Source organism: Oryzias latipes, chromosome 10, assembly GCF_002234675.1.
Source record: "Oryzias latipes chromosome 10, ASM223467v1".
Classification (NCBI taxonomy): Eukaryota; Metazoa; Chordata; class Actinopteri; order Beloniformes; family Adrianichthyidae; genus Oryzias; species Oryzias latipes.
In genome coordinates, this window is record NC_019868.2 from 14,402,286 (window position 1) to 14,417,194 (window position 14,909).

General features: G+C 37.2%; 1 protein-coding gene across 1 annotated transcript; it reads right to left on the bottom strand.

The window, feature by feature from the left end:
- Nucleotides 1-337: 337 nt before the first annotated feature.
- On the bottom strand, nt 338-14,520 carry LOC101168628 (histamine H2 receptor-like). Its single transcript, XM_020706557.2, has 3 exons — nt 14,267-14,520; nt 1,709-3,085; nt 338-1,586 (listed from the first exon to the last, which is right to left on the bottom strand). Exons 2-3 carry the CDS (start codon nt 2,712-2,714, stop codon nt 1,309-1,311), a joined length of 1,284 nt encoding a protein of 427 aa, XP_020562216.1. The 5' UTR covers nt 2,715-3,085; nt 14,267-14,520; the 3' UTR covers nt 338-1,308.
- Between the last annotated feature and the right edge of the window lie 389 nt (nt 14,521-14,909).

The window sequence follows — 14,909 nt, forward strand, 5'->3', positions numbered from 1 at the left end:
ATGACTGCTGTGGTACTTCTAGTAGTTGTAGAATTCCAGTAGACCGGGGTTTTTAAACAGAAATGAGTAAAAGAAAGCAAGAAAGAAAGGAAGGCAGAATGGAAAGCAACCTAAAAAATAAATCTGAATCCTGAGGATGACAGTGGATTTAAAAAAACAAAAACATTTTTACACCGGTCAAGTGGTACTTTTTTTTGGTACAATTTGGGACTTGTAGTTTATTTTGTGACATGATACTGCTGAATGAAGAAGATGATACATTCTGCAGGGGAATCTTTGGTCCTGGCATTGTTCAAGTGGCACTGATTGTCGCTGAAGTCCAAGGACACCTCCTCTTGACAGGAATCTTTTTGCTCCCTAGAAAAATCCACATAGATGAAACCGAAGGTTTTTCTCACACCTCGCCACATTAACTTACCCTTCATCGTCTATATACACTGAGTGAAGTGACTAATCAGGATCCATGGAAGTTTAGGCCTGATCCTGCAGCATGTCACCGTCCTCTTGGTATCAGAACCAAATGGGCAAGAGATGATCCTTTCCTTTCTCTATAAAAGCAGTGCCATGTTTGCATTTTCTTGGGAGTGTAATTTATTTCACCTATTTTTGAGTCATACTTAAGATTATTCTTTTTTGTTCAAAGTCTAACATCTGAGGTGTGACCACAAAAATAAAATTAGGAAACGTTAGGCGTTTGCCTTTGACTTCAATGCCAGCAATGTTCCCTGATATTTAAAATGAGTGAATATAGACCCATATATCATAAACGGACGGCTACCACAAGGCCAAATGACTTGTGAAACATTTACCATAAATATGTATAAGTGGGCTCTTTCATTTGTTCTCTAAGGAAGCAGAGTGGAATCTGAAAGGGTGAGGTGTTAATGTGGCAGAAATGCAAAGCGGTGTTTGTTGACAGCCATGATGAATTGTTTGCGCTGTACTGTGGTAACACAAATCCTCACTTAACAGCCCATAAGAATGGTGTTATCGCCAGTTATTTCTTCAGCTGCTTTTATTAGTATTGTTGTGAATTTTTAAAATTCTGTTTAATGAACGTTGCATGCCATACATTCAATCCTTAGTTACATAATGAATCTATATACATTTCTCAGCTTCACACTACAACATGAAGACGTACGTAAGTGTGGTTGTATCCTTCGGTGTTGACACAAAACTACAGCAGCGTTGCATGCTTCACACTCCAAGGACTCAGGTTGATTCACCTCCAACTTGTGCTTTATTCCTAACTGGCATTCACCCAATGATTCACACTAAACATCCATTGGTAATGAAATTTCTATTTCCCTACTCCAAGTTGTGGTTCTTCATGTTTCCACTGGGGCACACTCTGCAACATTTTCCGTTTGTGTAAGTGAAGTGTAGCATAAATACACACTGTAGAGCAGTTTCCCTGTCATTACCAGTGACATCTGTGACAGCAGTGCCATTTGCAAAGTGGATAGCTGTTGTTGCTGTCCTGCTGTTTTTTCCCTCATGCATGACATTTTGATCTGTTATAGCTGCCCTGCAGGTGGCAGGGGTTTGGCCACACAGCAGTATCATCTCAGTGAGATGCTCTCTGGCTGAGATGAGAAGAAGGAAAGGAAAATATTAGAGAACCGTGTTATAGTAGATATACAGTATATTTCTGCACAACAGGTAGCAGTACTGCTACTTCTAATGAGGTTTAACTAAACTCCATCACCTGCTCCTGTGGTAGGCGATGACTTTTTGATCCTACAGCCACTGTAAGAATGGAAGTGGCATATCAGTAGATGGGTGTATGCTGCCCTAAAGTCCCTGTTCAGAACGCCGTACAGGAAAGGATTGAGGGCTGAGTTGGCATATCCAAGCCACAGCACAACAGGGTATGCCGGGACAATGGCAGGGTCTGGATGCTCCCTCAGTCCCAACACTGTGAATAGAATGAAATAGGGTAACCAACACACCACAAATGCGCCAATCACAGCTGCCAGAGTCACTGTGGCTTTGTGCTCCCGCAGTGCCACGGCTGTAACACTGCAAGCAAGAGTGGTGCTGGTGGGAGGATTACTCCTGCAGTCGTAGCTGGTAACGCAAGTTGGTCTGGTGTTGATGATGCGTTTGGCCTGCACCCGTGCAATGCGTAGTATTTGGAGATAGGTCCAGCACATGGCAACCAGCGGCAGGTAAAATGTGAGAAGGGAGTCTGTGAGGACATAAGGTCTGTTCAGCTCAAAGCGACACCTCCTTTCTGAAGCCCACGGTCCTTGGTTCTGCACGGTCCCGTTAACCGTGTTCCAGCCCATTTGGATGGGCAAGAAAGACAAGGCCACAGACACTATCCAAACACTCATCATGGCTACTCCAACTCTCCATGGCACCACTATGGAGCCATACCTCAGAGGCATGGTCACTGCCAGGTAGCGGTCCACACTTATGGCCAGCAATGTGAGAATGGAGGCAGTGCACAGCATGACATCCATAGAGATGTAGAAGTTGCAGAAGACAGGACCCAGGGGCCAGTCGTCACTGATGAGGATGAGGGCAGAGAAGGGGAGGACTAGGAGGCCGAGCAGCAGGTCTGTCACAGCCAGCGACACGATGAAGCAGTTGGTGAGGCAGCGGAGGCGTCGAGAGGCACAGACAGCCAGACACACCAGCACATTACCACCCACAGTCAGGAGGATGAGGAGAGACAGAATGACACCCAGCACCACTTTTGACAACATTATTAGTGGTTTTTCACTGGTGGCATTGTGACTTTTTTAATTAGTTGAAAGATGTTTACTTTATAAAAAAACTGACGCTCTAGCTTGTTCATATTTTCTGTGAGATATTCAGTGAAAGTTTTGAAACATAGATCTTCTTTGCATTACATTCTCCAGGCTTTAGCTTTTCCAAACTCCTTGTTATCTTTTTGCTCTGATAATCCCAAAAGAATTAGACTTTCAAGTGTTTATCCATTAAGTTTATCCATCAGAAGTTTGCTTTTAGTTTTTTCTTCTGAAAGAGACAACCCAGCACCTCCATGGCTCTAGAAGTCGCTTCTTTTTACTTGCTTGTTCACTGAAGAAATCATTTTCAATGCTTGTACTGACACCTAGTGACAAAAGATGAGAAATACAGTTAGGTTAGTCAACATTTTGAGTCACGTCACTTTAAAATTTAGTTTCTTAAACTAAATTTGTATGGTAATCTTCAAGGGAATACGTTAGATTTAATTGAAATGTATCCCACTATTTTGTACTACTTACTTTATACTACCAAACATCACATAAAAGTCATTGACAGCGTCAAAATAAAAACTGTGTATCATTTTATTTACCCTGAAAAATGTCTCAACTACAGCTGTTTGAATACAAATTATTTATGTTTTCTTGTTAAGACAAAATACCAAAAAAATTTAGCTTTGTGAAATATTTCGAAATCATGTAGGTTTTTCATCACCGTTTTTGAAAACTTTAAAAAGTGCCATAATTTTTAAAGTGGTGGACTGAGGATGACGTGCTGAAGCCGTGCACGCCCGGACAATATAGGCAGTCCAGAAGAAAGTCCGGGGAGGTGAATTCTTCGCCGGGCCAGCGTTACCGGGCTAACCCAATGAGTTATATCCCTAGAGGAGACATCACGTGATTCCTCATGGGAGAAGAGAACCGCCATCTTGGTGAGGTCAAGTTCCTGCTGCAGTGCATGCATGTGAACTCATTTTTTGCAAAATGCCAGTTCATTGTGCAAGTTTCAACTGCCAAAATCAGAGTCCACAAAAGAGGAAGGCAGAACATTTCACAGGTAAGAACTATATTTTTTTCTTTTACTGCTGGAGGGGCTTTATTAGTAGAACACATGTTGAAGTGCATGACGCTGCAGGGCTATTATCAACATGCTGCATGATGTACGTATAATTTGCTGTCGACATAAATGTAAACTTTATTTAGTTAAACCTATAAATAGTATACTAGGAGTAGGCTAATATAGTTATATAGATTTATACATTTCTGACTCAGTGACCGAACTTTTCTTGCATGTTTCCAATGGATTCAGACTTAAGGAAAAAGTGGGCCTTAGCAATAAAAAGAGCTAACCCAGATGGATCACTGTGGTTACCAACTAGAAATACAGTCTGGCTATGTTCAAAAGATTTCGGGGAAACAGATTTTGATAAGAATGGCCAGACTGTTCGCTTGAAACCCGACACCAAAGCATCTATGTTACTCAAATTGTTCACTCACATGAATCAGTGGGGTAAATCAATTGTTTTTCTTTTGTTTTTTGTTTTTTTTTAAAGGGGAAAATCTGTTTTGACTTTTGGACTTATTGTTGACTTATTATTATAATTTATTATTATTGACATATTTTTATATGTTGTTATCATTTAATATTATTATTGACTTATTATTTATGTATTGTTATTATTTATTATTATTGACGCATTGTTGGGCTTTTCTAAATAATTTAAATTACATGTCAAAGAGGTCTAAAGCTTTGAAATGTTTAAAAATTATTTTCAAAAATTCTTTGTAATTTTTGTTTATTTACAAGAAGTCCTGCAACAATGCATTTTTCATTAAAGTTTGAGCTTATAAGGCTGACTGTTTCTCTTATTTAACAGCAACAAATGATGTATATATATATATATATATATATATATATATATATATATATATATATATATATATATATATATATATATATATATATATATATATATATATATATATATATATATATATATAAAATTATATACATATATTATATATTTATTTAAATGTATATAGAAATATGAATATATATAAATTATATTAAAGCTACTTAGATGCCACCAAAGGCTATAGAAATCATTGTCATGGGGGCGTCGTAGACCTCAGCAAGATGGCGTCGCGCTCCGCCACCGTCGGCCAGGCTTCTAAAGCGGGCGTGTCTCCTCTAGTGATATAACTCATTGGTCTAACCCTCAACTGCCAGTGGTGGCTTGACGAGATCCGACCGGAAGTGAAGAACATCAGGACTGAGTGAGTTTTGCGTACGATCACAGTGTTGAGAGTAAAAATAGCAAAAAAGGTTTCTGGCTAAACGGGTAACCAGTCCCTAGGATAGCACAAGGGTTAATCAATCCTATGAAACAGCTATTATAAATGAAATAAATAAATCATACCATTTCAGAACATCTCTAAAACAATTGTGACTTTTAATGTGCTCTTAGACTCAGCTAATAGTGGTTTCCTTACTCTTTCTGCAGAAAGTCATTCATTTGCTCTCAACTATTTTTGTCATAATCAAATGTGTAAAAGTTTACACTCATGGGTATAAAGGTGGGCTTGCAATCTAACTTTGATCATATTAACCCTTGTGCTATCCTAGACAATGTAACATTGGGAGTTGGGTCATCTAGACCCACTAGACAGTGCGCTGAACCTTTTTTCTTCAATGATTTGTGATCTTCACTGGTGTCCATGGATTACATGAAATCTTTCCACCTTTATCCACCTTTGTCATGGTAGGGAGAACACGTCAATGTAAGGGTGGGGTCATCTAAGATAGCAAAAGGGTTACGCTAGAAGGTAAGTCTAATTATTAGAGGCAAATGTTAGTAGAGTGTAGGCCTGCAAAATAAATCCCAAATTTGTTGTTATTCCGATATCAAACTGTGCAATACACATATTGCAAAAGATGGCAAAGATTGTGATACATGGTTACCTTAAATGTACTAAAACAAGCTCATGGCAGCTTGAAGTATTTAACCAATCAAATAAATCCTTTATGCATTTGACCAATCGGATGGACCCATTTACATCACTGGATGGATCCCTTTTATGTTAGATGCTCGCCTCCTATGTAGACGACGGTAATTTGGAGCATCATTTAAGGTATGTTGACTCTTATTTTAATTAAACTGTAACAGTGAAATGCAAATTATGTTTTGCTATTTGTTAATGTATTGCAATATTGATCATTAATGTCGCAAATCGCGAGTTTTCCTCATATTGTGCAGCCCTAGTAGTGTTTCAAATTTTTGACAAATATTTATTTTAGAAATAAAATAGATTTTTATATTTTACAACTAATTGCATTTGAGTCTTTTTTTTAAATATTTTAATCAGAGTCAAAAATCAATGTTTGTAGTTATACTATGAATAACAAATTGTCACTAGTAAGTTATGGAAGAACCATGACTCATTTAATTTCATTTTGAGTAAATTGGTTTCTTAAATGTTGTTCCTGAATGTTTTCATAATGAAACACTTGCCAACCTTGGTCTGAAGCCATCAAACTTATTAAAGTCAGAACCTGAATTTGGATGTTGACAACAAAAGCCATTGGCTGCAAATCAAGACAAAAACAAATAGATTTAGACTTGTAATGAAAATGTAATTGAAAGAAGGCTTTAATTAATTCTTGGCCTTGAAAAACCCATAGCCGTGAAAATGAAATAGTTCATTCTGCAACTGCTTCTTTGAACTCTATCCAGAGCAAACACTGATAACCCATCTGCTGCTGGCATGCAGCTGAGCTCTCACAGAAACACGTTTGAGTTGTTACAGAAATACTGAATACATTTTCCCCTCTTGTTTTTATCAAAATCTAATTACCAGATTTAACAATTTCTCCCCATTTTTTGCTGCATTTTTGTGAATGTTCGCTGATATTACATGCAGAGCAGCAGACAAAAGTATTGTATTTTTTATGCTCTCATTTTGTACATCTATGTCCATAGGATAAACCATTCATTTGGTTTATTATGAGAACCGGACTGAGTGACCCCTCTCACGTTGTGTTTCAAAGTTCTCCAAGAAGCTAGAATCCTGTATATTTCAATTTAGAAACAAGCAGCTTTTGCCTGGCTTCAGTGTCCGAATTGTTAAAAAATGGTGACGGAATTGACTTCTTTTGGTGGAGCCAGAAGCAAACCATTTCTATGGGGGACCACACTCACTCAGTCCAGTTCTCTAATACAGTCATGGTAAGAACTAAAACTGCAAAAAAGCTATATATATCCAAGTAACTAAAAATGCTGACCCCAGATTTTTTGTTTTGCTTCTGGTGAAGCATCTTAAATTTAAAGCTAGATTAGTGTTACTTTTCCTTTGTCTCGAATCAAAGTCGTGCTGAAAGAATAAACTGAAAACAAAGACTCAATAACTGGCTCAGCCAAGATGATTAAATCTAACTTTCCTGTTTTAGATCACAGAAACAACATGTGACTTCAAGAAGCTATATTTTCTTGTCAAAATTGTTACAGTAGAAGATTGTGACTTTATTCTTATAAGACTTGTTTAAAAGCTTAAACCTGGAAAAAAGTGGTGCTAACAAATGATTCCACTAAATCCGACTTGATTATGTATGCAGACCAAACAAGCCCTTGGTTTTTCATACATTTTTGATATTTTCCTAACTGATGAGGTCTACTATACATTTGCAAAAAGATGACCAGCTTTACTGTTGTAATTTCTGACTTCTGCTTGAAGAACATAAAATGAAAAAGTCTGCAATATTTCATATTTTGTCTCAAAATTGTCTGCTCTTTCTTTTCTTATGACAGGTCAGGAGTACTGTGCTTCTGTTTATCTTTGACAACATGTGAAGAGAACTTTTTCATCTGACCACAGATGAAAAAGTGATATATGATATTATGATATATTTATGCTTCAGAACTCAATGTCACCTCTAGATAAAGGTTCAAAGAAAGCTATTTCCTGCACAGAAAAATTTAACTTTAGCTTCAATGATTCTTTTAGAGTGGAAAAAAATCGTGATTGAAAACAAGGACACGTGGAAAAATGAAAAACCACCTCTTTTAAAAAACATTTTTTCTAGCAGAACATGAAAAAACATTAAACAATTTAAACCCATGAATTCCACAGTTATATAATGTATAACCAGATAGGCATGCTGAGCTGCACAACAATTTACAGCAATGAAAAATGAATAGGCAGAAAAGACAACAAAGATGTTAGGGTTTGCTAACTTCTCCCCTGACCTGATATGAAAAGAAAATGATTATATAAATAAAATATGTTTTCCTTGTTTTTTACTTATTTATTTATTTTAACAAGAAGGAAGCTTAGCCTTCAGCTAGAGGGCAAAGTCTGAATTTCCTTGAAAAAGGCAGATGCCTGGCTGCCTTTAGCCCCCCCCTCACATACTGAGGAAAAATATTTGCAATTGTTTTCTGCTTCACCTAGAATCTTGCTGCTCATCTTTATTCTTTTCTTAAATCTATTTTTTTTAACTTTGTGCTATACCAACTACGGAGCCCGTGTCCTGACATTAAAATATAAAATATATATCTTGTTCCCACAGATTAATATCTTGTTCCCACAGATTATTATCTCGTTCGCACGAAATACAATTCCGTTCCCATAAGATACAATTCCGTTCCCACAAGATACTATTCCGTTCCCATAAGATACTATTGCGTTCCCTCAAAATACTATTCCGTTCCCTCGAAATGATTAACTTGTGCGAACGCAATAATTATGTCGTTCGAACGCAATAATTAATCCCTTCGAACGCAGTAATTATTCACGTCATAAGTCATTCACGCGGATATGCTCTCTGTACGCCGGCAAAAGCCGCTTTCAGCGGTAACTTCCGTGTCTCTGTGACCCATATTCGTTCAAAAAAGGAACATGAAAAACAAAAATGATCACTTTATTATCGTCACAATGAATATAAGAAAAATATCAAAAGATTTATGATAACTAGGCTGCTTTGTCATACGATAGCTCCTGCTAGGCTACTACTAGCTCCGCCGCAGAGCTCTTTGATGTATGCCGGCATTTGGGCAACTGGCAGGTCTGTTGTCAGACAGCTGATATTGTAGTTTAGGGTCGAATAGGAATAATAATATTCAGGACACGGGCTCTGTAAGACAGTAATAAAGTGATCATTTTTGTTTTTCATGTTCCTTTTTTGAACGAATATGGGTCACAGAGACACGGAAGTTACTGCTGAAAGCGGCTGAGTTTTGCCGGCGTACAGAGAGCATATCTGCGTGTATGACTTATGACGTGATTAATTATTGCGTTCGAACGACATAATTATTGAGTTTGCACGAGTTAATCATTTCGAGGGAACGGAATAGTATTTTGAGAGAACGCAATAGTATCTTGTGGGAACGGAATAGTATTTTGTGCGAACGACATAATAACCTGTGGGAACAAGATATTAATCTGTGGGAACAAGATATATTTTTATATCTTAATGTCAGGACACGGGCTTCGTACAAAAGGGATGTAATACCCTACTTTTTATGCTCTTTACTTTAAATGATCCAATGAGAAACATATCAGTTTTGAAATAATTGAGACCAAGACCTGCGACAGACTGGCAACCTGTTTGGCCTGTCCCCCACCTTTGCCCAAAGGTAGCTAGGACAGGTTCCAGCAGCCTCATGACACCGAAAGAGAATCAATGGGTCCAGAAAATGGATGGACGGATAGGTGGGTGAATGGATGGATGGATAGATGGCTGGATTGGTGTATTGCAGCCAGAAAATTCTATGTTCATTTACTTTAATTAAGGCATGATCCATGAAAAATGTGAGAAACATTTCTTTTTTTAGTTATTTACTATACTCTTTTATTTTGAAAAGACAGCGGTGTCTCCATGTTTGCAATGTGCGCATGTGCAGAATTGAGATGCGCTTTGATGTGTATGCCATCACTTTTTGTTTTCTTGCTCTGGCTGCCTCAGAAGAAAGCACTAAATATAACAATATACAAAGTCCGGGGTGAATAAAGTTCCCAAAAAGAAGACGAAGTCCTGTCTATTTTCATGGGGGCAACAGGTGAATGGATGGATGGATGGATGGATGGATGGATGGATGGATGGATGGATGGATGGATGGAAGGACGGACGGACGGATGGATGGACGGATCAGTGTTTTAACAAGAACAGAAAATCAGAGGAAAATAGATAAAGCTTTCGGCAAGACCAGACAGATCTCAAGACTAAAATACAAACCATAGCGAAAACAAAATTAATAAATCCTGAAAGATATATCAAAATAAATTTATTCGTTTTTTATTATCTGAAGCATTAGAATAAGCAACTTATCAGTTGTGAAAAAATTTATACCAATGTCTGTGACAGACTGGCGACCTATCCAGGGTGTACCCTGACTTCGCCCAACTTAGCTCAGAGAGGTTCCAGCAGTCCAGTGACCTTAAAAGGGATTCATTGGGTTCAGAAAATTGGCAGATGGATGGATGGATGATACGATCACAACCAACGTTTGACTGAACAAGAACTGAAAAGCAGAAAACAATACATGAAGCTTTGGGTGAGACCGGACAGATGACCTAAGACTAAAATATTAATAGCATTAATGACAGAATAGTTAAAAGCAGTAATGATAATCTAGCTTTACTTTAGTTCCAAAAACAGGAGGGAATAAATACATTTAGTCTGTTATCAACTATCTGCTGTCAACTATCTGTTTCCACTTCATGCTCACATAGATAAACATGTGCTATTTCTCTGTGACATGCTTTCATAATGGATTTTGAGGACTGTAATGAACATCAGAAGACTGCTAAGTGCCATGTTTTGCACAAGATGCTTGAGTTTCTGCCCAAAAAAAGTGTTTTTGAATTGACAGCTGGGTTTGGATGGGATCCTTAAAACACTCCAAGATCTCATCTGGGAGTTTTGAAATGAGGTCCATGAATAGGGTTGGTAAAATATTATAAAATAATGTTACATTTGGAATAAAGGTTCTGGACTTTCCATTTGTCCAACTGATGCTGCTTGTTTATCTGTACTGTATTCAAACATTATGGTTCACTTCCAAAAGGAAGATGACTTCCCTTCCGGATATTTTTTAATTGGTTGATAGGCCAGCGGCACCTCAGTGGTACACGAGGATAGTTTGTGGTTGTTTAAGCCATATGGGTTAAAGGAAATGCATTTTTCTTAGATTACAAAAATGAGAAGTGTGATAGATTAAATTTCCATTCTTGAATGAGCAACAGATCTCTGAAAGTGATGACTTTTGGAAACGGACATTTATATCATTGTAACAACACATCTTATCGTAAATATTTTTTTCAAATTAGTACAGTACATTCGTGAATGATTTTGAGATTGCTCTAAAATAAAAGAAGTTTCATGTTTTGCTAGATCAGATTCATGGAGAAACATGCTTACAGTTTTGCACACATAACAAGACAGTGACATTTTCACTAAAAAATAAACAGGTCTGTTTTTGTTTCAAGATTAGTTTCAAATTTGTTCAGTCTTTTAGATATACATTTGTGTTTTTGTCTTCACAAAATAAAATTGGATAGGTATGAAGGGACTCTCTGAGGATTGGATCAATCCCTTTCCTGTATAGTTAGTGGAGTTTTAAATGCTGAAAGAAAAAAGCAATTTAAAACACAACATTCACATTTTGTTTGTTCAATTTTCAGCCCATTGTGGTAGAATACAATGGCATAATTATCAGAGCCGCATTACTAATTACCGAGTCGGCACCTAACATCATGAAGACAAGATTACATGTTAAATCATGATATTTGGTGGCTTTTTGGAAGCATCCTTGGTGTTACATGTCTTCTCTCCTATGAGAGATGCAAATGAGATGGAAAAGCGTCATCCTGCCAGTGATCTGCTGAAAAGAGTCCTATTTAGATCATTATGATGAAAGGCAGACACAGCAGGGTTGGAGCTCAAAAATGGAAAAAAAAGGATTTAATCTCTTCGATGGAACCATCTGCCTTTAGAGTGAAAATCTCCCAAAAAAAGATGTTAATCCTGTTTTCCTTTGAATCCTCTTGTTGGTTTAATTATCTGTATTTTTTCAGTTCTTCTTTTGTTGTTTACTAATGCTTTTTGTGGTTCTCACACCTGGTTGGAGTTTGTCTCTTCATGCTCAAAATACCTAGTTTTACTTGACTAAGTGTTGTCAGAAAATCAATCAATGAAAACTCTCACTAGATTCATTTTTAAGATATGCCTCTGTGTATAGATTTTAACCCAAAAAATCAAAATAAAAACTATGAATCTTGATTTGATGCCAAAACAAATGATCTTTTGCTAGTTTAATCACCATTTTATGAAGCTCTAAAGATGCTAAAAGCAACATTTGTGAAAGCATCAGAATATAAACAAGCATTGAATGTCCTATTCATCCATCCATCTTATGTGTCCTCATTGACCTTTGCAGGGTCAAATCGATGTTTCAATGATGTAAAACAACTTTAGTATATAGCAGTGCTCAGATTTCCAGTTGAAAATGGACGTCTGTGCTTGTGAGCTCACATTTGTTTTCATGTCTTGTCTTTTTGTTCTCTTTACCCAGAGACCAAGACAGATATGGAGGATTGAGGGAAGCGATCAGAATGGTGGGTTGCTAGGTAACAGTTGCGTATTCTGACCAGTAGATGGAAGCCCTGGAAGTGTGAAATTGAAACACCCAACTAACATAACCAGAGACCAACAGGAGGATCTACCACATCAAATATGGATGGACAGTAACAGCAGGTATTGCTGCACACAGACACACGCTCACACAAACCGACCCAGATACACTAACAAGCTCCGGATGGATGGGGATAATTGATTGCTCTTATTACACTTTTATAATGTGAACAATGCAGCTTTACAAAAGGTTTAAGAAAAACAGGACACTTGGATTTATAGTAAAATAAAGACAAAAACTACTTAGCCTACATTTTTTGCTTTCCTGTTTTATCTTCAATGTAACTGTGCACCCAAAAATTACAGGAAACTTTCCTTATGACCTGTTAAGCACGGCAGACTTTGCTTTTTTCTTGCTCTGATTAAAAGTTGCAGGAAAATGGGTCTTGGCCCAGATTAAATCTAAGAAACGATTCAGCATTTCAAAACAAAAGGATGTTAAAAACATGATTATTGTCAGCCAAAAGAATATCACATGATCTAAATCAAGTAAAAGGGTGTTGCAGGGCTGAATATTTCATAAAGTTTACATAAGGCTGATATAGATTACTTATTTTCACTCCCTGCTTGGTGCGTATAGATGCAAAGTCACGAGCTCTGGCATCACTTTTCATGCAAAGACCGTTGTGTCACTTCCAAGGAGCATAACAGATTAGACTTCAACAGTGTTCAGTCGGCATCCAAAAGATGCTATAAGAAAGTGCAGTCAAGTGTCCTTTGGTGTGATATCTCTGTCAGATTGTTGTAACGGGTAGGAGCTCTAACATGGTTGTACTAACACAAACCATCTTCAAATCACTGTCTGATCTAAAACATATATGTGGATGAAAGAGGTCTAAAAACTAAAGTTTTACTGAATCACAAAATCACAATGAAGAAGATTAAAAGATTAGGTTCTTGTATTGTAAAAGCAGAGTTTCCAGGAATTCCAATAGCTCAATTTTTAATCTATCATCTTAAATGTAGTGATCATGTTTAATTCAAACCCATTTTTTTTCCTGAGGTCTTACAGAGTTTTCCATCATTCATTAAACAGCTATATTTACATTTCAATGAAGGATTCAACATTTCATATTAACAGCCTAATACGACATTTGAAAAAGTTTTTTAATTTCTGCTTTGATGATCTTATTGCTTTTTAATCATGATTATTTAAGTAAAGATGGCACCCCTAAAATTTTTCCTTAGGGAACTACACAAATTATCTTGAACTTTTCTTATCGTCAAGAGCAACAGCAAAAGACTTGAGTTCATTCCCTCAAATTATATATATGGTTAAATGCACCCTTTTGCTCACTTCTATCTGACATAATTAAAACATGGAATCAAGGTTATAAAATTCTAAAAAACGATATTTCTTCATTGGTCAGAAAAATTTTAAAGCATTTATGAGAAAAAAAGCCCTCAAGATCTTAATCTGTGGCTGACTTATATCACGAGAGCATGCTTTAAAGCCTGGCTGTAGATTTGTGATGAAAGTCACGCACTGCTCACCACAACGTCTGCCTTTCTGATAATTTAAACTCCCCTCTGCTGCTTTGTGCCTTGAGCAACAAAGGACTTTTCAAGTTTCTAGACATCAGACGGAGAATTTATATTTCTATACACAAAGAGCCCAAAACTCATTTTTTCTGTAACTATGGATTTGAGCAAACAGCAAAAACAACATAAAGCTTACAAATTAAAGACATGTCATGTTTGTGTTGCTGCTGGAATGTAGACAGAAGACAAGCTGACTTAAACATGACCATTTCCGAGTGAACTAAAAAAAAAAAATCCCTGTTTTGTCCATGCAGGTTGTTTCAATTCTAATTTCACAACATCCAACATGTTATTATAAAGTAGGAATGCATTAACTCACCTGCAGGTTGCTTTTCCCGCTCTGTCAGGAATGTTTCTGCTTTTCTGATCTGCTCCCAAGTCTCTTCTAAAGAGAGGGTGGGTAATGAGCTTGTGAGAGAGTGCAGGAAGACAAGAGAGGAAGAGCGAGTGGAAGCCAGTTTCGTCAAAGCTACCTATCCCTCACTCTCTTGCTCTTTTTTTTTCGTCTTAGAGTAATTGCTTGTGAAATTATCTTAATAGCTCCTATATTGTCTTGCTGTGCTTAAGTGTGCACGTACCAGCTGCTGCTAAAAAGCCGGTTATTGTCAACAATTAGTCTCTCTATTGAAAGAACTTAAGTAATCCAAGCACTGTGCTAGTTTCAGCTCTAATGACAGGGCTTGTTGACAAGTAAGTCCACGTAGTAGTGGAGACATGTATTGAGTGTTTTCACCCACTTTTCTTGTTTCATGCTTTCAAATGCAGAGCCTCGAGATGTGGGCACCATGAGTATTTTTTTGAAAGAAAAGTCTCAATATATGTCACAAGTGTCAGGTCAAACTCTGACAAACAGGGTTGTTCCTTTTTTGTGTCTTTTCCATCAAACACGCCCCTCACATTTATCAGTGCGGACATTACATTTTTATTTGTTTTGTTCTAATCTTCTTAATTTTCCCCCTCCA